Genomic DNA, 24564 nt, shown 5'->3' with positions numbered 1-24564 from the left:
GATCAGGAGGAGGGAATTGGGAGGCTCCCGTTTAAGAGGGCAGTGAAGAGTTTTAGGTACCTGTGGGTGCAGGTGGCCAGGAGTTGGGGGACACTCCACAAGCTTAATTTTACCAGGCTTGTGGAGCAGATGGAGGAGGAATTCAAAAGGTGGGACATGGTGCCGCTATCGCTGGTGGGTAGAGTGCAGTCCGTCAAAATGACGGTACTCCCGAGGTTCTTGTTCCTTTTTCAGTGTTTGCCCATCTTTATCCTTAGGGCCTTTTTTAGGAGGGTGACTAGCAGCATCATGAGCTTTGTGTGGGCGCATGGGACCCCGAGGGTGAAGAGGGATATCTTCGAGCGGGGTAGAGTTGGTGGGGGGCTGGCGCTACCCAATCTCTCGGGGTATTATTGGGCGGCCAATGTGTCGATGGTGCGCAAGTGGGTGGTGGAGGGGGCAGCATGGAAACGGTTGGAGATGGCATCCTGTGGAGGCAAAAGCCTGGGGCCCCTGGTAACGGCACCGTTGCCGCTCCCTCCTACGAGGTATACCACGAGTCTGGTGGTGGGGGCTACCCTCAAGATTTGGGGGCAGTGGATGCGACATAAGGGGGAAGTGGGGAGGAAGCGACATAGGGGCTTTTCACAGTAACTTCATTGAAGCCTACTCGTGACAATAAGCGATTTTCATTTTCAAATGGGCTCGATGGAGGGTCCGCTGCGGGGGAACCATCGGTTCGTTCCGGGGAACATTGATGGGGTGGGTTCCAGGGTTGGCACTGAGCGGGCATCAGACAGCTGAGAGACCTGTTCATTGATGGGAGGTTTGCGAGCCTGGGGGAGTTGGAGGAGAAATTTGGGCTCCCCCCGGGGAACATGTTCAGGTACCTGCAGGTAAAGGTGTTTGCTAGGCAGCAGGTGGAGGATTCCCTTTGCTTCCCGCGAGGGGCGTGAGTGACAGGGTGCTTTCGGGGGTCTGGGTCGGGGATGGGAAGATATCTGATATCTACAAGGTAATGCAGGAGGTGGAGGAGGCGTCAGTAGAGGAGCTAAAGGCTAAGTGGGAGGGGGAACTGGGGGAACAGATCGAGGATGGGACATGGGCTGATGCCCTGGAGAGGGTTAACTCTTCCTCCTCATGTGCGCGGCTTAGCCTCATCCAATTCAAGGTGCTGCACCGGGCCCACATGTCCGGGTCTAGGACGAGTAGGTTCTTTGGGGGTGAAGACAGGTGTGTCAGGTTTTCGGGGAGTCCAGCGAACCATGCCCATATGTTCTGGGCATACCCGGCACTGGAGGAGTTCTGGAAGGGGGTGGCGAGGACGGTGTCGAGGGTGGTAGGATCCAGGGTCAAGCCAGGCTGGGGACTCACGATTTTTGGGGTTGCGGTGGACCCGGGAGTGCAGGAGGCGAGAGAGGCCGGTGTTTTGGCCTTTGCGTCCGTAGTAGCCCGGCGGAGGATCTTGCTACAGTGGAAGAATGCGAGAACCCCAAGCGTGGAGACCTGGATCAATGACATGGCGGGATTTATTAAGCTGGAGAAGGTCAAATTCACCCTTAGAGGATCGGTACAAGTGTTCTTTAGGCGTTGGCAACCTTTCCTCGACTTTCTGGCTCAGCGATAGGGTACTGGGTCAGCAGCAGCAGCAAAGGGGGGGGGGGAGGGGGGGCGTTGACTATGTTTATCTAATTTTAATTCATTTTTAAGTTCTCTTGTTGTTTACTGGGGTGGGGGGGGGGGTGATACTTGCATTGCTACGGTCTTGGGGGTGTTATACTTAGTATGTTGTTTTATTGTTGTTTGCTGTTATATTTTCTGTAAAAAATTTCAATAAAAAGTATTTTTTTTTTAAGTTGGCATAAATTTATAACATTTAGTAGCGAAAAGGGAGCAAAGGATTTATAGTTTATATAAATTTCCATTAATTGAGTTTCTTTGCGGGGGTAATAGTGAAAGCGACCGCAGGCCGGAACGAAAGGTTTGTCTCCACCAACCTGCGCAACGGGTGGACTCACAACACAGGGACACCGCCGTCGGGGGAGGGGGAGAGCAGCCCGGAACAATATTAAAGTGACACCGCTCGCTCCAGTAGCTGCAAACTAATTTTTTAAAAAACATTTTTTTTTAAATAAAAACAAGGGGGTGATAAAAGGAGAAAGATAACAGAGGAGGATAATATACAAAGTTCAAAGCAACATCCCGGTGTTTTGTCAGCCAGCGGGTCCCGGCCAGCAACAAGCTGCCAGTTGGAGTTGCGTCACCCGGACAGGCCGCTGTTTCCGTGGGTGCGAGAGAGGCGGCGAGAGCGGGCGGCCCGACCCCGGACCCCAGCACTAACTTTTAACCAACCCCCCTCCTCCACGGCGATGGGCGTCCCTAAGTTTTACCGCTGGATAAGCGAACGGTATCCGTGCCTGAGCCAAGTGGTGAAAGAGCATCAGGTAAAGGAAGTGGCAGCTACCCCCCCCCCCCCCCCCGGCCCGGGATTGGCCGCCTAGAACCCCCTGACGTTAAAATTCCCTCTCCTCAACCCTGAGGCTCGCCTTCAACTCTTCCCCCCCCCCCCCCCCCCCAGGCTCGCCTTCAACTCTTTCCCCCCCCCCCCCCCCCCCCAGGCTCGCCTTCAACTCTGCCCTCAACCCTGAGGTTTACCTTCAACTCTTTCCAACCCCCTACCCCTGAGGCTCGCCTTTCACTCTTTCCTCAACCCTGAGGCTTGCTTGTCTTCCACTCTTTCCTCAACCCTGAGGTTTACCTTCAACTCTCTCCACCACCCCCCCATCCTTCCTGAGGCTCGCCTTCAACTCTTTCCTCAACCCTGAGGTTTACCTTCAACTCTCTCCACCCCCCCTACCCCTGAGGCTCGCCTTCCACTCTTTCCTCAACCCTGAGGTTTACCTTCAACTCTCTCCACCCCCCCCCCATCCTTCCTGAGGCTCGCCTTCAACTCTTTCCTCAACCCTGAGGTTTACCTTCAACTCTCTCCACCCCCCCACCCCTGAGGCTCGCCTTCCACTCTTTCCTCAACCCTGAGACTCGCCTTCTACTCTTTCCTCAACCCTGAGGCTCGCTTGTCTTCCACTCTTTCCTCAACCGTGAGGCTTGCTTACCTTCAAATCCTTGCTTCCCAAGTCCCAGGAAATGAAATGAAAATCGCTTATTGTCACAAGTAGGCTTCAAATGAAGTTACTGTGAAAAGCTCCTAGTCGCCACATTCCGGCGCCTGCTCGGGGAGGCTGGTATGGGAATTGAACCCACGCTGCTGGCCTGCCCTCAAAGCCAGCGATTTAGCCCTGTGCTAAACCAGTTCCTTTTAATTTGGCCGGAACTAAGTTTCTAATAACACTTGTTATTTAACAATTCCAGTGTTTGAAAGACGTGTTTTGATTCAACAATTCCAATGTTTGAAAGAGGTGCTTTAATTATTCAATGGAAACTCTTTGTGAAAATTTCTCAAAAGTAGACAAATTAAAAATTACAGGAGTGGACGAAGCTCTGAATTGTTTGTTGTTGCTGAAGTGGTTTGTTTGCTTATTAGCCAACCATCGTACCATTTCTCCAAACTTCTGATTTAAATGTGCATTTGTAACTGAATGTTTCTTTAGCAGTTTCACATTTCTTTCTCCTGTACCTTTTCTCTCTCTTGGTGTTGCTGGCATTGTCAGATCATCTGTGTTTCATTAATTTTTAAGAATTCTAATAATGAAAATGATTCGTCTTGTCTCTGTAATGTTACTTTGTCACATTTTTATTGTGTGGCTGTGGCTTGATTGGTCTTCCCCTGAATTGGGTTTGATTTACTATCAAGTTATCTGAGCTGCATATGATCTTTGCAAATATTTGAAATTATTTCTTTTATCAATTTATGTAGAAAAGCCTTGCCAGCCTCAGTCAGAGAGAGGTATTTACACAGTCCCAAATGCATTTGTTGTGTTTTCATTGGTGAAATAGCAAAATTTTCATAATCCAAGAAAGTGCTTTGTTATGCAATTTAGTCATTGTGATCTCATGCTTGTGTATATTTTGCTTGATGTCATTTCAACAGGTGTATATGAATAAGATGTCATAGTGTCTGGCCAGTTGAGACATCTTTTTTATCATTACTGTATTCACCCACCAGCACATTTGACCAAAGTTAATTCTATCTGATTTGTTGGAAACAGTGGTTGATCCTGCTCAATATATTTTTCCCCTAATTTATTTATGACTTCTTGCCTTAAATAACAAGAAAAGAAAATTCATGAATTTATGTCCCCAGGACCTCCCACACAAACGCAAAATCCGCACCCACCCAGCCCCATCCAGGGCACCTCACTGCCCCATTCACCTAAGGAGGGAAAGGATAATCGCTCTAACCCCAGCCAGGAGGGAATCCCGGCCTAGGAGAAAAACCGCCAAGACACCCAACAATGACTTCCCGGGAGGGAGGGCCGGCTGTCCTCTCCCCGCCACCCGAGAACCACTGTCCACTCCACCGGGCCAGACCTGGAGCAGGAGCAGCGCAATGTTCATTCAGATAGAAAAAGGGAAAAAAAGACTCAGGTACACAACCAACCCACGGTAACCACCATTATATAAAGGTTATCCAAGGCGACCCTCATCACCAATCCTCAGCCACGAATACCAATCCCACTTCAGCCTACTCTAATAACAGACCAGCTTAAATTCAAATCTAAAAGAAAAAACCCAAATTGATGAGCTGAATCACAGCGAGGATGAACCAATCCTACCACCACCGCACTTCCTGCGCTCTCCCTGATCCAGCTACGTATCTTGCTTCAAATGAGATGGGGTGATGGCGCAGAACACCCCCTTCCCCCAAACATAAGGATTGTGTGACACTATAAGGCATAATTACAATGGGAGTGAAACTGCACAAATCCAATTTCCTACTTGCTAAGTCAGGATAACCAATAGTACAGGGTTTCACACCCATATTTCACACTCCATAGGAAAAAACATAGTATCAAGAAAACAACATAAACAGGGAGTAATGTCCAGGATGACAGTCAAGTTGCGGTCAGTCCACAGGATAAAGACATCTTCCAGGTGGCACAAAGACAGCAAAAGTCAAGGATAAAGCAGGATCAACGAGCACTCTTCAGGATTTCACAATGATTCCAACAATCTGAGCATGAGCCAGCATGATAATCTTTATTATTGTCACAAGTAGGCTTACGTTAACACTGCAATGAAGTTACTGTGAAAAGTCCCAAGTCGCCACACTCTGGCGCCTATTCGGGTACACAGAGGGAGAATTTAGGATGTCCAAATGACCTGACAGAACGTCTTTTGGGACTTGTGGGAGGAAACCGGACCACCCAGAGGAAACCCACGCAGACGCGAGGAGAATGTGCCAGCCTGCACAGACGGTGACGAAAGCCAGGAATCGAACCTGGCGCTGTGAAGCAACAGTGATAACCACTGTGTAATACCACCCATTACTTCCTCCATGCTGTCCCACCAACACCCACACCCAGGCAGTATGCAGCCTTGGCCCTGGCGGCAGGTGTTGGGGGGGGGGGGGGGGCGGAGTGACTACCGGTGCGGCCACCTCCAAACCCTTGTGACAAGCATTAGGTACAGGACCAGTGGTTGGTAGGCCAGACCAACGTTTTGCTCTATCAAATCTGATACACCTAGCCACCAGTTCAAAGATGTGCAGGTTAGGGGGATTGGCTGTGCTAAAATTGGCCTTTGGTGTCCAAAAGGTTAGGTGGAGTTATGGGTTTAAGGTGGAAGCATGGGCTTGGGTGGGGTGCTCTTTCCAAGGGCCGATGCAGACTCAATGTCCTTTTGCACTAAATTCCATGATCTATGATCGCCAAAACATAGCAGCCTAATTTTGAACTTACGTGAGAACTCTTCCACCACCTCTCTCCAGGCTCAAGGGCCAAGAAGGTCTATTGTCCCGAACCCTTCAGGATGGATGACAAGCCATGTAGCAGGATCTTGACAACACTGAGACGGGCCCCCACTAGGGACAGTGCTCTCTTGGGTGCAAGAACCTTCTTGTGCGCCTTCATAAAGGTATAACGCAACTCTGTGAGCCGTTTTGACCTGAACAGCAGAGCTGAGGTTTGCAGCAAATCTGATGCACACAATATAGCCATGGCAAAAGCTTGCTCAACGGTAACTGCACCTCGGACGTCCGGTGGGGGCCATGGTGTGAGTGGTCACACGTTTGGTAGCTCCCGCTCGTGGTGGACCTTTTGGACTTTTTCCCCAGCTAACGGCAGGGCTGAGTGATTGTGAAAGGTGCAGGAGGGATGGAAGGAGAGAGTGTCCCACTGGTGTATGGATTTGTGGACCAGAAGTGGTCGGTAAAAGGAGGGAACAATTGTTGAAAGTTGGTGTGGTGTCTGCAACACAGGGGAAGATGGCGAGGGATCAGGATCCGATCCTGCCTGCCCAGTGGTCGATGGAGCAGCTAGTGAGCTTCCTCCATGAGAAATTTGCTCAGCAGAGGAAGGAGAACTTGGAGGACCTGGCCAAGGTGATGGACCCGATAAAGGCTGGGATCGACTGCATGGAGACGAGGTTGGAGGCCCAGTGCCAGGTGATCCAGAAGGTAGAGGAGGCGATGGGGGAACGCGTGCAATCTGCCTCGATGACAGCAAAGATAGGGTTGATGTGGCATCAACAAAGGAGGCTGCAGGAGAAAGTGGAGTATTTGGAGAATCGATCGTGGGCCTGCCAGAGGGCAGTGAGGCAGCGCACATGTGGGGCGGATGTTCGAGTCGCTGAAGGGTGAAGGGGAATTTAGTCGGCCCCTGGAAGTGGACCGGGCGCACAGGATACTAATGAGGAAGCTGCAGGGGAGCGAGCTGCCGAGGGCGATGGTGTTCCTGCACCGGTTCTTGGATAAGAAACAGATTTTGAGGTGGGCCAGGCAAATGAGGATCTGCACCTTGGAAGGTATGATGTGTGTGTTTATCAGGACCTGAGTGCGGAGCTGGCCAAAAGGAGAGCGAGCTTCAACAAGGTGAAGGCAGCCCTCTTTAAGAAGCAGGTGAATTCGACTTACTATACCCGGTGCGCCTGTGGGTAACATACAAAGGTCAGGAACCTTTGGGATGGCATGGGAAGCAATGGAATTTCTGAGACCATAAAGGAGAATGAGGACATTGAACTCTGGAGGAGATGTTCCTGTTCTGTATTTTTGTGGTTTGTCTGGATCACGTGTGTTAGGGCCATTGGTTGTTTTGTTCCGGGTTTGTTTTTTTCTGGATGGGAGATGGTGAGTTGCTCTTTTCTGGATGTTTTGTGGGGGTTGTTAAGTTTGCACTGGGTCGATGATTTGGGGGTTGGGCGGGGGGGGGGGGGGGGGGGGCCTCATGTAGGAAGTTTTGGGACACTTTAAAAAAAAACTAATAATTTTTATTGAAATGTTTGAAAAATGTATAACAACAGAGGAAAGGCTGCCACCGCCTAAAGAACCCTTGTACCGACCCCCTCAGGGCGAATTTGACCTTCTCCAGCTTAGTGAATCCCGCCATGTCATTGATCCAGGTCTCCACGCTTGGGGGGTCTCTCATCTTTCCATTGCAACAAGATCCTCCGCCGGGCTACTAGGGACGCAAAGGCCAAAACACCGGCCTCTTTCGCCTACTGCACTCCCGGCTCCACCCCAACCCCAAATATCGCGAGTCCCCAGCCTGGCTTGACCCTGGACCCTACCACCCTCTACACCGTCCTCGCCACCCCCTGCCAGAATTCCCCCAGTGCCGGGCATGCCCAAAACATATGGGCATGGTTTGCTGGGCTCCCCGAACACCTAATGCACCTGTCCTCGCCCCCAAAAAACCTGCTCATCCTCGTCCCGGACATATGAGCCCTGTGCAGTACCTTGAACTGGATGAGGCTAAGCCTCGCTCATGAAGAGGAGGAGTTCACCCTCTCCAGGGCGTTCGCCCATGTCCTCTCCTCAATCTGCTCCCCCAGCTCCACTTCCCACTTAGCCTTCAGCTCCTCTACCGATGCCTCCTCCACCTCCTGCATCACCTGGTAGATGTCAGCCACCTTCCCATCCCCGACCCACAACCCCGAAAGCACCCTATCCCTTATCCCCCGCGGGGGCAGCAAAGGGAACCCCTCCACCTGCCGCCTAGCAAACGCCTTGACCTGAAGTTACCTGAACATATTCCCCGGGGGGAGCTCAAACTTCTCCTCCAGCTCACCCAGGCTCGCAAACCTCCTGTCAATGAACAGGTCTCCCAACTTCCTTATGCCCGCCCTGTGCCACCCCAGGAACCCGCCATCAATGTTCCCTGGGACAAACCGGGGGTTCCCCCGCAGCGGGGCCTCCACCGAGCCCCCCACTTCCCCCCCTGTGCCGCCTCCACTGCCCCCAAATCTTGAGGGTAGCCGCCACCACCGGGCTCGTAGTGTACCTCGTTGGAGGGAGCGGCAACGGCGCCGTTACCAGTGCCTTCAGGCTCGTGCCTCCACAGGACGCCATCTCCATCTGTTTCCATGCTGCCCCCTCCCCATCCATTACCCACTTGCGTACCATCGAGACATTAGCCACCCAATAGTACCCATAGAGGTTGGGCAGCGCCAGCCCCCCTCTATCCCTGCCCCGCTCCAAAAAGACCCTCCTCACCCTCGGAGTCCCGTGCGCCCAAACAAATCCCGTGATGCTGCTGTTCACCCTCCTAAAAAAGGCCCTCGGAATAAGAATGGGGAGGGACTAAAACAAAAACCTCGGGAGCACCGTCATTTTAACGGACTGTACTCTACCCGCCAACCACAGCGGCAGCATGTCCCACCTTTTAAATTCCTCCTCCATCTGTTCCACCAACCTAATAAAATTAAGCTTATGCAAAGTCCCCCAACTCCTAGCCACCTCAACCCCCAGGTACCTAAAACTCCTCACTGCCCTTTTTAGCGGGAGCCTACCAATCCCCTCCTCCTGATCTCCCGGGTGTGCAACAAACAGCTCGCTCTTGCCCAGGTTTAACTTGTAGCCTGAGAAACTCCCAAACTCAGCAAGAATCTTCATCACCTCAGACATTCCCCCCACCGGGTCTGCTACATACAGCAACAAGTCATCTGCATAAAGTGACACTCTGTGCTCCTCCCCACCCCGCACCAGACCCCTCCACCTCCCCGACTCCCTTAGCGCCATGGACAGAGGCTCAATTGCCAACGCAAAAAGCAAGGGGGACAGGGGGCACCCCTGCCTCGTCCCACGGTAGAGCCTGAAGTACTCTGACCTCCTCCCATTTGTCGCTACACTCGCCATCGGGGCCTCGTACAGCAACCTCACCCATTTAATAAACCCCTCCCCAAACCCAAACCCCTCTAACACCTCCCACAAGTACCCCACTCAACCCTATCAAAGGCCTTCTCCGCATCTAATGCCACCACAATCTCCGCCTCTCCTTCTGCCGCCGGCATCATTATCACATTTAGCAGCCTTCGCACGTTAGTGTTCAGCTGCCTCCCTTTCACAAAACCCGTCTGATCTTCATGTATCACACCCGGCACACAGTCCTCTATTCTAGTGGCCAAGATCTTCGCCAGCAACTTGGCGTCCACGTTCAACAGTGAAATTGGCCTATATGATCCACACTGAAAGGGGTCCTTATCTCACTTCAGGATCAGGGAAATCAGCGCCCGTGACATCGTCGGGGGCAAAACTCTCCCCTCCCATGCCTCGTTAAAGGTCCGAACCAGCAGGGGCGCCCAACAGGTCCGCATATTTTTAATAAAATTCAACCGGGAACCCATCCGGTCCCGGCACCTTCTCCGACTGCATGTGGCCAATCCCTCTAACCAGCTCCTCCAACTCGATCGGCGCCCCCAGTCCCTCCACCTGCTCCTCCTGCACTCTTGGAAATCGCAGCCTGTTCAAAAAGCTCCCCATTCCCCCCACCACCACCGGCAGCTCCGACCGGTACAGTTCCCTGTAGAAGTCCCTGAAGACCCCATTGACCTCTACCCCCTTCCGCACCACATTCCCACCCCTATCCTTCACTCCACAAATCTCCCTAGCCACGTCCCGCTTGCGGAGCTGATGTGCCAGCATCCTGCTCGCCTTCTCTCCATATTCGTAGACCGCTCCCTGTGCCTTCCTCCACTGAGTCTCCGCCTTTCTGGTGGTCAGTAAATCAAACTTAGCCTGCAGGCTACGCTGCTCCCCCAACAATCCCTCCTCCGGGGCCTCCGCATACCTCCTATCTACACTCAGCAGCTCCCCCACCAGTCTCTCCCTCTCCCTCCTCTCCCTCCTCTCCCTATGGGCTCGGATGGAAATCAGCTCCCCCTTAATCACTGCCTTCAGAGCCTCCCACACCATTCCCACCCGGACCTCCCCAGTATCATTGGCCTCGAGGTACCTCTCAATACATCCCCGGTCCCTCCTGCACACCTCCTCATCAGCCAACAACCCCACGTCCAGCTCCAGGACGCCAAAGCAGGCGCTGGTCCCACACCTCCCCCATCTCCAGATCTACCCAATGCGGAGCATGGTCCGAAATCGCTATAGCCGAATATTTGGCATCCTCCACCCTCGGGACCAGCCCCCTACTCAGGACAAAAAAATCAATACAGGAATAAACCCTGTGCACGTGGGAGAAAAAATGACTACTCCCGAGCCCTCGGCCTCCCAAACATCCAGTGATCCACCCCTCCCATCTGGTCCATAAACCCCCTCAACACCTTGGCCGCCGCTGGCCTCCTGCCCGTCCTAGAACTAGAACGATCCAGTGGGGGATTCACCCCATGATCAGGCCCCCCGCCTCCAGGTCAGGAATGCGGCCCAACATACGCCTCATGAAACCAGCATAATTTCAATTTGGGGCATATACATTTACCAGCACCACCCTCTCCCCCTGCAGCTTACCGCTCACCATCACATATCTGCCGCCACTATCAGCCACCACCTCAGACGCCTCGAACGCCACCCTCTTCCCCACCAGGATCGCCACCCCCCGGTTCTTCGCGTCGAGCCCTGAATGGAAAACCTGCCCCACTCACCCCTTCCTCAGACGAACCTGGCCCGCCACCTTCAGGTGAGTCTCCTGAAGCATGGCCACGTCCGCCTTCAGCCCCTTCAGATGTGAAAACACCCGGGCCCGCTTAACCGGCCCATTCAACCCCTTCACGTTCCACGTGATCAGCCGGATCAGGGGGCACCCCGCCCCCCTCCCCCGCCGACTAGCCATAGCCATCGACTGCTCGCCCCTGGCCAACACCCCCCACTTGGCCCGTTTTCCATGGCGATAGAACCTCACCCCGACCCCCCCGACCCGCACCAGCTCCTCCCTGGCCAATCCAGCAGCAACCCGGTACCCCCATCTAGGAACTAGCAACTAGGACCCCTCCTAGCCGCGACACTCCCTCCATAGTACTCCCGTGAGCCAGGTGACTTCTGCTGACCCCGGCAGCTCCCGCCCTAACTCCGACCCCTCCCGATATGCCCCCCCCCCCCCGCAGCAGCTCCTTGGCACCGCTCCAGCGCGGGAAAACTGAACTGATATCCACGTCCCTTGCCTCCAGCTCCACCACCCTCGTCCTGCAGCGCGGGAAACCAGAGGAAATCCCGCGCTTTCACACTGCCCCACCCCACCCCCTCAACGCAGCTCCCAAACCGCAGTACCAACCCCGTACAAAAAAAACAGACCCCCAACACCCCCCTTAAAACACAAAACCATAACCAGTACCATCCAGAAGCAGAAAAAAAGCAGAATAGCCAGCAACAACATAAACAGTGATACAAAAAACCCCCACAGTCCCCAATCCCTAGTTCGAGTTCAACTTTTCAGCCTCCTCCGGGGACTCAAAATAGTGATGCCGGTCCTTGTAGGTGACCCACAAGCGCGCAGGCGGCAACATGCTGAATTTCACCTGCTTGCTGTGGAGCACCACCTTCGTCCGGTTGAACCCGGCCCTCCGCTTAGCCTCCTCCGCACTCCTGTCCTGGTAGATGCGCACTACCGAATTCTCCCACTTGCTGCTCCTCACCTTCTTGACCCATCGCAGCACACACTGCCGGTCACTGAACCGATGGAACCGCACCAGCACCGCCTGCGGGGGTTCATTCGCCTTAGGCCTCCTGGCCAGTACTCTGTGGGCCCCCTCCAGCTCCAGGGGCAGATGGAAAGATCCTGCCCCCACCAGCGAGTTCAGCATCACGGCCACATAAGCCGGCAGGTCCGACTCCTCCAGCCCCTCCGCGAGGCCCAGAATCCGTAAGTTCTTCCTCCTTAACCGAAACTCCATCTCCTCGAAACGATCTTGCCACTTTTTGTGGAGTGCCTCGTGCATCTCCACCTTCCCCACGAGGGCCGAGACCTCATCCTCGCGCTCCGAGGCCTGCTGCTGCAACTCAAGGATCACTGCACCCTGGGTTGTCTGGGTCTCCAACAGCTTACTTGTCGTAACCTTCAGAGAGTCCAGCAACTCCACTTTCAACTCCGTAAAGTAGCGCAGAAGGGCCGCCTGCTGCTCCTCCGCCCACTGCCTCCACTCCTCGGGGGCTCCACCGGCTGCCATTTTGTCCACCTTCCCCCGCTTTTCCAGGGGAGTTGCTGCCGTTTTTTTTCCTCGCCCCACTCTGGGTCCGCACCATAAATCCCGAGGGGTATTACTCCAGACCCCTTTACACACCGGGAGTCGTTGAATCAGCACGTTTGGGGCCCTTAAAAGAGCCCACAAGTCCTACGTGTTGCTCGTTCTGGGTGAGTGTGCTTAACACTCAATTTGGCTCTGTTTCGTTACTTAGCTCTGGAGTCGCCAGGTATCGTTAAGATACCGCCACAAGCTTCAAGGTCAAGTTCAAAGCAATAAAACCATACACCAATTAGTAAGTTCAAACAACTAAGTTTATTATAATACAATTATAATACTACCCATGCACACGCTAAGAGAATTAAACTATTCCTTACGCTAAATAAACCAATACTTATCTCGAAGGGAACTGCCGGATCAGGGGACAAGGCCTCTTGCTCTGCCCTGGTCTGCAGACTTCAGGTTGGTACGGGTTAAAAATGGGTCAGGAGTGTCTATCTCTGGTGGCGATCGTTGTGAGACTTACTTGCTGGCGGCTGCTGTCCCAAACCTCTCCTCTCTCTTGTTCAAGGTCTTCTTTGGCAAAAGCTGGTCGAGATGCTGGTCCAGAGAGGAGGGCTGGTTAAGAAGAACGAACTAAGTGCGGGACCTGTCTTTTATAGGTCCCAGGGCTCCGCGCCCTTTTGGGCGGACTCTTTTCATGCTGGGAATCGATTGGGTCTCTTACCAATCGATTTGTTTGAATCCCCCCAATAGTGAGGCTGTTCCTTGGCTACTGGGAGGGCTTTCAGGTGCTTTGTTTTCGGACCCCGCTGGTGCCGGGGTGTCTGGTTTCTCATACACTGTTGCAATCACTTCCCCATTTGTGTCCATTGTCCCTGGGATCGTTCCATTACTATGTTAACTATCCCGGAGATTGCCTCATTAGTATGCAGAATGTTCGTTTCGGTGCTGTCTGCTCTCTTAGCAGAATACACATTGGCTTGGTGCAGCCTGCTTGTGCTGTTTTAACATTGTCCATTTTAACCGGTAAGCTTTGCGTTCCTCCATTTTGTATTTAGGGAATGGCCAGCTTCGGTGGCTACATACGAAAATGGGAGCTGCCGAACGTGCGGCTTAGCTCCGCATTGCCGCCACCGGAAGTCGTTTTGGGACACTGTTAATGGCGCCTTTGCCATTCTTGCCGGCTTGGTACTCCACAAGTCCGGTAGTAGTGGCTGCCCTGAGGGTGTGGGGTCAGTGATGGAAGCATATGGAGGTGGAGGGGGCTTTGGTATGGGCACCAATTTGTGGCGACCACCAATTTACACCGGGGGGCTGGATGGGGGAGTTTCGGGGGTGGCAGGGAGTTGGGATCGAGTGGTTTGGGGACTTGTTTATCGATGGGGACTTTCCATGTTTGGAGGAATTGGAAGAGAAGTTTTAGCTGCCTGGTGGAAATGGGTTCTGCTACTTGTAAGGGAGGGACTTTGTGCGGAGGCAGGTTTCTACCTTGTACAGGACGCAAGGTAGTGTCGAAAACGGGAATGGGGGAGGGGAGGATCTTGTAAATTTATAAAGAGCTCATGGAATCATAGAATTTACAGTGCAGAAAGAGGCCGTTCGGCCCAACGAGTTTGCACCAGCCTTCGGAAAGAGCACTATACGTAACTCCACCCTATCCCAGTAACCCCATCTAACTTTTTTGGTCACTAAGGGCAATTAACATGGCCAATCCACCGAACCTGCACATCTTTGGACTGTGGGAGGAAACTGGAGCATCCGGAGGAAACCCACGCAGACACTGGGAGAACGTGCAGACTCCGCACAGAAAGTGACCCAAGCTGGGAGTTGAACCCTGGAGTTGTGAAGCAACTGTGCTAATCACTGTGCTACAATGTTGCCCGAGAGGGAGGGAGCGAGCCCCAATAGGGGAGGTGAAGCAAAACTGGGAGGCAGACCTAGGCAGGGAATTAGAGGCGGGGTTGTGGGAGGATGCCCTGAAGGGAGTCAACACGTTTTGTTGTGTGCGAGGCTTATCCTGATACAATTCAAGGTGGTCCACAAATCCTGAATGAGCAAGTTCTTTGAAGGGGTGGAGGACATATGTGGTGGTATGCGGGTGGGCCTGCAAATCATGTCCATATGTTTTGGGCATGTGTGAAGCTTAGGGGATTTTGGTAGGGATTTGCTGATGTCCCGTCAAAGGTATTGAAGTTGCAGGTGGTTCCGAGTCTAGAAGTTGCAATTTTTGGTGTGGTGGAACACCCGGGAGTCCAGGGGGCGAGAGAGGCTGATATTTTTGCCTTTGCCTCCCTGATAGCCCGGAGATGGATCTTATTGGTGTGGAGGGACTCAGACCGAAAGAGAGGGTATGGGTTAGTGGCATGGCCGGGTTTCTCAGGCTTGAGAAGATTAAGTTGACCCTGAGGGGGTCGATGCTAGGGTTTGCTTGGAGGTGGCAGCCGTTTATTGACTTCTTTGGGGAAAATTAAGCTGTCAGTAGGGGGGGTGGGGGCGGGTAAAAGGAAAGAGGGAAGTATGGGGGTTTGTTGAGGTGGGAAGTAGTTTGTAGGAAAGGCGGATTGGGGATTTGTGTATGTAAGCCACGCTGGCTGGGTTTGGTTGTTGGTTGGGTGGTTGTTATTTACTTTTTAAATTATTTATGCCTTAATAAAAATATTTTAAAAAATCAGTAACTGCATCTCTGTAAGAAGGGTCCCACCCCAGCCCATTCCGACCCCCTATGAACAAACGAGGAATTTAACATTTTATCTTGGCTCGCAAAGACAACTACCAAACACTACCCCCCTCCTCCGATAAGCACCAATAATGGGTGTATACAATTCATTTGTGTTTATTCTGCTCTAAGGCAGTGAAATCTTAGATAAATTAACAGCCTCATTACAGTCTTGGTTTAAACACAGACAAAAGAGCTGAATGCCAGAAGTGAGGTGAGAGTAACTGCCCTTGACATCAAAGCAGCGTTTGACCGAGTATGGCTTCGAGGAGCATAGCAAAACCGGAGTCAAGCGGAATCGGGTGGAAAACCCCTCCACTCTATCTATGCCTCCCGCTGCCTGGGGAAAGTGGGCAGCATAATCAAAGACTCCTGCCACCCGGCTTACTCACTCTTCCAACTTCCATCGGCCAGGAGATACAAAAATCTGAGAAAACGCACAAACAGATTCAAAAACAGCTTCTTCCCCACTGTCACCAGACTCCTAAACGACCCTCTTATGGACTGACCAGATTAATACTACACCCCTGTATGCTTCACCTGATGCCGGTGTCGTATGTATTTACATTGTGTACCTTGTGCTGCACTATTATGTATTTTATTTTTATATACTAAATGATCTGTTTGAGCTGCTCGCAGAAAAATACTTTTCACTGCACCTTGGTACACGTGACCATAAACAAATCCAATCCGCTGGTTGGAATCATACCAGGCACAAAAGAAGATGGTTGTGGTGGTTGGAGATCAATCATCTCAGCTCCAAGCCCATCCATCACTACAGGCTCATCCATCTATTACTGCTTCATCAATGACCTTCCACCATAAGGTCAGAACTGAGGTAGTTCGCAGATGACAGCACAATGTTCACCATTTGCAACTACTCATAGTGAAGCAGCTTATGTCCAAGTTCAGCAAGGCCTGGACAATATCCAGGCCAAGGCTGGCATGTGGCAAATAGCATTTGTGCTACACAAGTGGCAAGCAATGACCATTTCCAACAAAAGAGGATCTAACCATTGCCCCATGCCATTCAATGGCATTACCATGACTGAATCCCTATCACCATCCTTGGGGTTACCATTGATTAGAACCCCTGGACTAGCCATATAAATACTGTTGCTACCAAAGCACATCAAAGGCGAGAACTCACCACCTAACAGCCCCCCACCCCGACCATCTCTAGCGTAGGAGGATCTAACCATTGCCTGTGGCATTGAATAGCAGAACCATGGCTGAATTCCTCGCTATCAAAATCCTGGGGGTCTAGCAGAACCTCTGGACTAGCCATATAAATACTGTCGCCACCATCTGGAGGTTATCTCCACCATCAGACTTGGAAATATATCGCTATTCCTTCACTGTCGTTGGGTCAAAATTTGGGAATTCCCTCCCGAACAGCACTGTGGATGTACCAACACCCCCGGGACTGCAGTAGTTAAAGAACGTAGCTCACCGCCACCTTTAAGGGCAATTAAATATTTTTTAAAAAATAAATTGAGTACCCAATTATTTTTTTCCAATTAAGGGGCAATTTAGCGTGGCCAATCCACCTACCCTGCACATCTTTGGGTTGTGGGGGTGAGACCCACGCAGACACGAGGACAATGTGCAAACTCCATTGAACCTGGATACTCGGTGCCTTGAGGCAGCAGTGCTAGCCACTGAATCACCGTACAGCCCTGAGGGCCGTTTTGAGATGAGCAATAAATGCTGTTCTAGCCGGCACCACCCATATCTTGTAAATTAATAAATAACTAACTATGATGTCGAAGATAGCTGGTTTCAGAATGGAAGAGATATTCAATTTATGTCTTCAAGGTAGCGAAACATCCCAGGGGGGCTTGATAAGAATCAGACAAATTTGATGCTGAGCCAAAAAGGAGATATTTGCTTTGGTTAGTCACTTGAGGTAGGTTTTCAGAACCGCCTTGAAGATTTAGGTTTAGGGAGGTAATGGCGGGGCAAAGAAAGTAGGTGTTGCTCAAGCACGATGCTTCAATGGGAGGAACAGAATTTCTGTTGCCTTCTGATTCAGTCTTCCAAGCCAACATCTTTTGCACCATCCTGCTGCAAACTTGCAAAACATTCCACCTGGCCTAGATGTAGACTTAATTACACAAGAGTTCTGATCTCATCTGCAAATCCACCTGTCTTCCCCCTACTTTCTGGTTTCACTACAATCCAGGTCACAATGCTGAAATGAAAAAATGAAAATCGCTTATTGTCACGAGTAGGCTTCAATGAAGTTACTGTGAAAAGCCCCTAGTCGCCATATTCCGGCGCCTGTCCGGGGAGGCTTGTACGGGAATCGAACCGTGCTGCTTGGTCTGCTTTAAAAGCCAGCGATTTAGCCCAGTGAGCTAAACCAGCCCCAAATGAAAATCACTTATTGTCACGCATAGGCTTCAAATGAAGTTACTGTGAAAAGCCCCTAGTCGCCACATTCCAGTGCCTGTTCGTGAAGGCTGTTACGGGAATCGAACCGGGCTGCTGGCTTGCTTGGTCTGCTTTCAAAGCCAGCGATTTAGCCCAGTGAGCTAAACCAGCCCCAAATGAAAATCACTTATTGTCACGAGTAGGCTTCAAATGAAGTTGCTGTGAAAAGCCCCTAGTCGCCACATTCCAGCGCCTGTTCGGGAAGGCTGTTACGGGAATCGAACCGTGCTGCTGGCCTGCCTTGGTCTGCTTTCAAAGCCAGCAATTTAGCCCAGTGAGCTAAACAGCCCCTAACTGTTAACAAAATGTTACCCAAGGTGTTTTTAAAAAAATATAACAGAGTAGGATCACACTCTGGCTTTCTTCCCTCTTTGCACAGTATATTCTTTGTCTTTATTGCATATTTGTTGAAGATATTGTCAGCATGCAACACTCAAGTGAGCTGGATCTAAACTATCAGGGTGAAACTTAGTAACATAATTGGTGAAGTTCCAAAATATACACCAATGGTTATCTGTACATATTTAGCTTATATCTGGTACTATTGCCACGGTTTATTTTTTTAACCTCTATTGTTGCCGGTAAGAGTTCTGTTTTGATGATATTTTAAAATTGGGAAATTGTCTTGCTTTTTATTTCTTCGCTTCAATTCTGCAAGGCATTGACAGACAAGGGATTCGGACATAGTGATCGCTTTTAATATGTTCTTCAATTGACCACTCTTCAGATTAGCATAAGCGGTGATTTTTGACAAGCTATTCAGCCAGGAACTGTTTTCTGCTCCTTTAAACCCAGAGTGCAGAGGTCAATTATGTCTCGCATATTGCCTGATTGGCTAAAATTGGCTAACACAACACAATCAGTCAGTATTTCAACCTCGGCCTTTCTACTTTTTGTGGCTGAGCTGGGTGTATATTATCCTCATACCATGAGTTGTGGAAAGCTGGCTATGTGATTTTGCTCAATAAGCGGATGTTTATTGATGGGAATATTAGACAGCAAGTACTTTAATGATACATGACCTTTGTTTAATTGTTATAATCTACTTACTCTTTGGGTGGTACTTTTAATCCAGTTGAATTCTGTTTTCTTTAATCCTTCTGAAAAGGGTAGGCAGTTGTCGTTGAATGTGTGGCGTTGTTGAATGTGTGGCGTCTGTTGAGTGGGGTGCTTTCTTCGGCAGAAGGGAGAGAGCCGGGGTGGCGGTGACGCTGGATGCAAAGAAGGCATTTGATCATGTGGAGTGGAGCTATTTCATTGTGGTGTTAGAGAGATTTGGGATGGGGCCCAAGTTTATGGCATGTGTTAAATTGCTGTATAACCGAAGACTAGCGTGAGCATGAATGAGGTAAATTTGGGGTATTCTCCGTTATGTAGGGGAACGAGGCAGGGGTGCCCCATGTCTCCCTCCTGTTTGCACTGGCAATAGAGCCCTTAGCCATAGCACTTAGGTGCTCCGATAAATGAAAGGGGATAGTGTGGCGGAGAGCATTGGGTGTCTGTATGCTGATGATCTGATGTATATCTCCAACCTGGGTTCTTCGGTGGGGAATATAAGGGGACTGCTTAGGAGATTTGTGGCTTTTCAGGCAAGAAGTGAGTGTATTGTGGTGTCTTCTCCCGGGGCAGGAGTAGGTTTGGGGGGTTGCCATTTTGGGTAGCGTTTGGGGGGTTGCCATTTTGGGTAACAAATACACACTTCAGGTACTTGGGAGTGCAGGTGGTGTGGGATTTTGTCTAGCTCCATAAATTGATTTTTACGAGCCTGGTGGCTATGGTCAAAGTGGATTTATTCAGATGGGACAGTCTTTCACTATTGTTGGCAGGCTGGGTGCACATGGTTAAGATGAACATTTTGCCGCGGTTTAAATTTTTATTTCCGTGTCTACCGATCGTTTTGCTGAAAACGTTTTTTATGGGGGTGGATTTCGGCGTTTTTGTGGGCAGGTAAAGTGGCAAAGATTAGGAGGACGGTGCTTCAGAGATGGTGCCAGCCAGGGTGTCTGGCCTTTCCAAACCTGATTAGTACTGTGTGGTGAATCTGGAGGTGCGGGGCTGGAGCAGGGAGCTGGAAGTTTTGAGGGTGAGGATGGAGGCAGGCTCTTGAAAGGGGTTGAGGTTGTGGGCTCTGGTAACGTTACCGTTCCTGTTTGCCCTTGGGAAATACTCGGGGAGTCCGTTGGTGTGACCGCGTTGAAAATATGGAAGTAATTTCAGCAGCACTTTAGGTTAGGGTTGTGGTCGAAGTTGATGCCGATCCGAGGGAACCATGGGTTTGAGCCAGCAAGGACGGATGCTAGGTTTCGGGGATGGGGGCGATGGAAATGAAAGACCTATTTCAAGAAGGGCGGTTTGCGAGTTTGGGGGAGATGTTTGGGATCTCGAGGAGGGAGGTTTTCGGGTAAATGCAGGCGAGATTTCGAGCTTTTTCTGACTTTTCCGGTGGCACCACCCTCCTTGTTGGAGGGGTCGCTGTCGGTGATGGGGTTGGAGGGCGGAGTCATCTCGGCAATCTATGGGAGGATTTTGGAGTAGGATATGGCGTCCTGGGAATGGTTTAAGGCCTTGAGGAGCAGCAGAGGATGGCGCTGGAGGAGGGGTTGTGGTGTGAGGTGCTGCGGAGGTGAATGCCTCAACCTCATGTACGAGGCTGGGGTTGATACAGCTAATAGTAGTACATAGAGCACACCTGACGAAGTCGAAGATGTGCCGGTTATTTGAAGACATGGAGGATACTTGTGAGCTGTGTGGGAGGGGCTCAGGCAGTCACGCACATATATTCTAGTCCTGCACTATGAGGATAACAATTTATTAATTTTTTTAAAAATCACCGTATACTTTTATTAAAAATCTGTGGAATAGCGTGTTGTCAGTTTGAAATGGGGAAACTTTAGTTAATTATGATTGTTAGTCCTGTCCTGCATGCTCATCACGCTGTTTTCTGCATTCAATTTTACAGATTCCGGAATTTGACAATCTCTATCTGGATATGAATGGAATTATCCATCAATGTTCTCACCCAAATGATGAAGATGTGCACTTTCGAATCTCTGAGGAAAAAATAATTGCTGATATTTTCCACTATGTGGAAGTATTATTTCGCATCATTAAGCCAAAGAAGATCTTCTTCATGGCAGTTGATGGTGTGGCTCCAAGAGCAAAAATGAATCAACAACGTGGCAGACGTTTTAGGTAAGAAAGCTGTTAAAAATGGTCAAGACACTTTAGAGATTTTCCTCCCAGCTAATATCCAGTTCTAAAGAAATGCCTGTGAACACTGAGGACAACAATAGGGTTCAGATGTGATGCCTCTTGTGGTCACAAAGGCTGCCTTCATTCACTGTAATGGGTACCAATTCTTGGTCACTTGTATTTGGCACTAGACAATAAACAGCACTGTCAAATTGTATCCAGTAAGGAGTTAATTCATGCTTTCAGGAAAGGAGAAACTTCAGGAAAGATATCCAGAAGCAAAACTTTGGCCGTGCTGGAAATCTGACATAAAAAACAAAAATGTTGGAAATACTGAGCAGGTCTCTCATCATCTGTGAAGTGAGAAACCAAGTCAATGTTCCAGGTCATGACCTTCATCAGAATTGCTTGGTGGGGGGAATACAGCCATTGCCATTTGAATGTCAAAAGTCCTGAGGACTTTGTTTGATTAATTTGGATGCTAATCAATTCAGTCCCAGAACATCACTGGAAGAATTCCTTTGGGAAGTGTCCTCGGCCCAACCATCTTTTTTAAATTAAATTTAGAGTGCCCAATTATTTTTTTCAATTAAGGGGCAATTTAGCATGGCCAATACACCTATCCTGCATATCTTTGGGTCGTGGGCGTGAAACCCACGCAGACACAGGGAAAGTGTGCAAACTCCACACGGACAGTGACCCAGAGCCGGGACTCTAACCCGGGTCCCCAGCGCCATAGGCTGAGTGCTAACCACTGTGCCACGTGCTGCCCAAGGCCCAACCATCTTCAGTTTCATTTAAGACCGTCCCTCCATCATAAGGTCAGAAGTGGGAAAGTGACAATTGCATAAGTGTTCAGTACCATTTGTGATGCCTCAGATACTGATGCAGTCCATGCTTGGATGCAAGAAGAGCTGGACAAGATTCATGTTTGGGGTGATAAATGTAAAGTGGCATTCACTGGGGTGAGATGATTGGCCTCCAATACCACAACCATCTTTCTTTTTGCTAGGCATGACATGAACCAGTGGAGGTTATTTTGTCCTGAATCCAATTGATTGACTTTCGGTGTGGCTTATCGATGCCACTATCTGTCAAATGCAGCATTGATATGAATTTAATAATAATCTTTATAGTCACAAGTAGGCTTTCATTAACACTGCAATGAAGTTACTGTGAAAAGCCCCTAGTCGCCACATTCTGGCACCTGTTCGGGTACACAGAGGGAGAATTCAGAATGTCCAATTCACTGTCTTGGACACTAAGGGCAATTTAGCATGGCCAATCCACCTAACCCACATATCTTTGGAATGTGGGAGGAAATCGGAGCACCTGGAGGAAACCCACGCCGTCACGGGGAGAACGTGCAGACTCTGCGCAGACAGTGACCCAAGCCGGGAACCTGGGACCCTGGTGCTGTGAAGCAACAGTGCTAACCACTGTGCTGCCCAATGCATTCACTCTGAACTCAGGAATTTACTCTTTTTCCTTTCCATGTTTACACCATGGCTGTAAAGAGAACTGAAGCAGAGTGGTCCTGGGGGAACACAAACAATTGGAAATGTTATCAGGGTCCATACATAGCCTTTGTCGCATCTAGTGCCTTCATCTGACCAATCATTGAATTTGACATGCTGGGTGAGGGTTTAAAGACCCCCCCTCGACACCCTTTTAGGGATCAGTAGTGATTGATTCGGGCCAGCAGGACTTTCGGCTGATCTGGATGGGTGGGAAAGTTGAGCATCCTCGGAGGCTGCAGCATTCTACTTCAAACTTGCTCATAAGGTTGAAATTGATGCGAATGAGTTCTAATCAGCTCCTTGCCGTTTCTGGACAAAAACCTGATCTCGCCAGGGAGAGTGGGCTGGGAGACTTGCAACCGGTTTGGTGCCACATAATTTAGGGAAAAACAGCTCAAGAAACTGATAATAGCCGGAGAAATATTTAACCCAATTTAGCCATTGAATGGTACAAATGAACCTCGGGGAAATTGAGAATCCAACTGATACTCGAAATGCGCAATTTGCGTTTACTTCCGAGTCATAGTTCAGGGTAAAGATTTCAAATCCCAAACCCATGCTTTTGAGAGATTGAGACTTTTAACTGAAAACTTTAACGGGTGTAGAGATAAATGATTATCATGAAAAATGTTATAAAGATGGTTTGTTTAAAAGCCTCACTTTAGGTGTTGGAAGATTTACTTATGGAGAAGAAAGTGACAAATGTAAAAGTTGTATTTTGAATGATTTGAGAGGAAAAAGAATAATACAGTACCACCTGCTGGTCAGAGCCTACTAAACTGCTTGCAAATTTAATGCAGCTTAAAAAAATCTTGTACAACTGTCACGGAATAAACTTCGGGCCTTCAGTTACTAGAAAGGTCTGTTACCTGTAAAATTTTTAATTATCTCAGCAGTACAGACGGTAATTGAAAGAATTGGAAATTTATGGGATTTTATGTTTTCCATGGAACTTTCACCTTGCACCAATTTAATAAGTTGATCATTATATGCAGCATGTCGAGAACAAATGCACTCTACAGTCGCAATGTTGTTGGAGGGATCATTTGGTCCATTGCACAGATGCAATGCAGTCTCTATTGTAAAGTCATTCTGACCTTGCCTTGTACAACATTTTCATTTGTGTATGGATTTATAATTTTAAAAGTTTTTTTTAAAAAAAGCTGGGATGCAAAGCAAGAATTGGAGAGTGGAACAACTGGATTGTTCTGAGAAAAATAAAGAACAGGTGCAGATTTGATGAGCCAAAGGGCCTTGTGCAGTATTTATCTGTTGGACTCTGTGGAGTTCTTCACAAGCTGGGAAGTGCAAAATTAAGGTAATATATACCACCAGGGGTGAGAAGGTGTAGCTACAGGACAAATTTCCATTGTACGTATACATTGAAGCTTATCGTTAAGCAGGGCACACACGAACAACAGAAGTATGGTTTTGCAGAGATGAAGTGTTTGCAGATTGTTGCAAAAGCTATACTTGTTGGTCTTGGAGGCCGGGAACTTCTACTACTGACGGACCTTGGACATTCGCATGGGCACAGTTCCATAATTAAAAGTTCTTCGGGCCCAGTGTGCCTGCACATAAAGAGAGAAAAAGAAACAGTGTAAAAAGCCAGGTCAGGTGACTTGGTGCGATACACCATCACCAACAAGTGTCCCAGGCAGCGGACAGGGAACAGTCCCAAAACGGGAGAGGAGGCAGGTGAGGCCCCAAAAAGGAAGTCCCAGGTAAGGAACAGTGACAGGGCCCAGTTAAGCTAAGAGCAGCAGAGAAAGAAGCTATGATTAGGAAAAGGGCTGCAATGAAGAAGGCAGCCAAAAGTCTGTGACTGCCCTGTGGGTCATTGGGGAAAGGGTACGTCTTTGGAACAGTAGTGTTCTGCTTGGCACAGCCAAAGATCTGAAATTGTCCCTACAATTTGGTGCTGTATGAGTAATGTAGAATCTAGGACAACAGAATGTCTGGAGACAAGTTGAACTGCTGCGAGGTGGACTTCAGTTTTGCTGTGTGTTAATTGAAGACTGTTCTGATGTCCTGAAGATTCAGAATGGCAGTTGAAGTTTGTTGAATCCATGGCTAATAGAAGAGGGTTATAAGGTATGATTCAAAAAGGCACGATTTAGAAAGGCACAATAGATGCATTTATGATTGTGGCCTTTGCTGGGGCTGATAAAGTAACATCGAACTGTCTAGTGCGACTAA

The 24564-nt window shown here is 49.7% G+C and overlaps 1 protein-coding gene across 4 annotated transcripts in view; it reads left to right on the top strand.

Moving 5' to 3' along the window:
- The first annotated feature begins 2027 nt into the window (after positions 1 to 2027).
- xrn1 (5'-3' exoribonuclease 1) overlaps positions 2028 to 24564 on the top strand; it is a 146185-nt gene continuing 123648 nt past the window's right edge. For 3 of the 4 annotated variants that reach the window (XM_038817150.1, XM_038817149.1, XM_038817148.1), the window contains exons 1-2: positions 2028 to 2423; positions 20613 to 20845. In XM_038817150.1, the coding sequence (XP_038673078.1) occupies positions 2349 to 2423; positions 20613 to 20845 (308 nt within the window). In that variant the 5' untranslated portion in view covers positions 2028 to 2348. The remainder of the gene's footprint in view (positions 2424 to 20612; positions 20846 to 24564) is intronic. The other variant, XM_038817147.1, reaches the window with a different exon arrangement.

The sequence above is a fragment of the Scyliorhinus canicula genome, chromosome 13 (assembly GCF_902713615.1).
Source record: "Scyliorhinus canicula chromosome 13, sScyCan1.1, whole genome shotgun sequence".
Lineage (NCBI taxonomy): Eukaryota > Metazoa > Chordata > Chondrichthyes > Carcharhiniformes > Scyliorhinidae > Scyliorhinus > Scyliorhinus canicula.
Note: the sequence above shows the minus strand (reverse complement) of the source record. Positions and strands in the feature narration are given on the sequence as shown.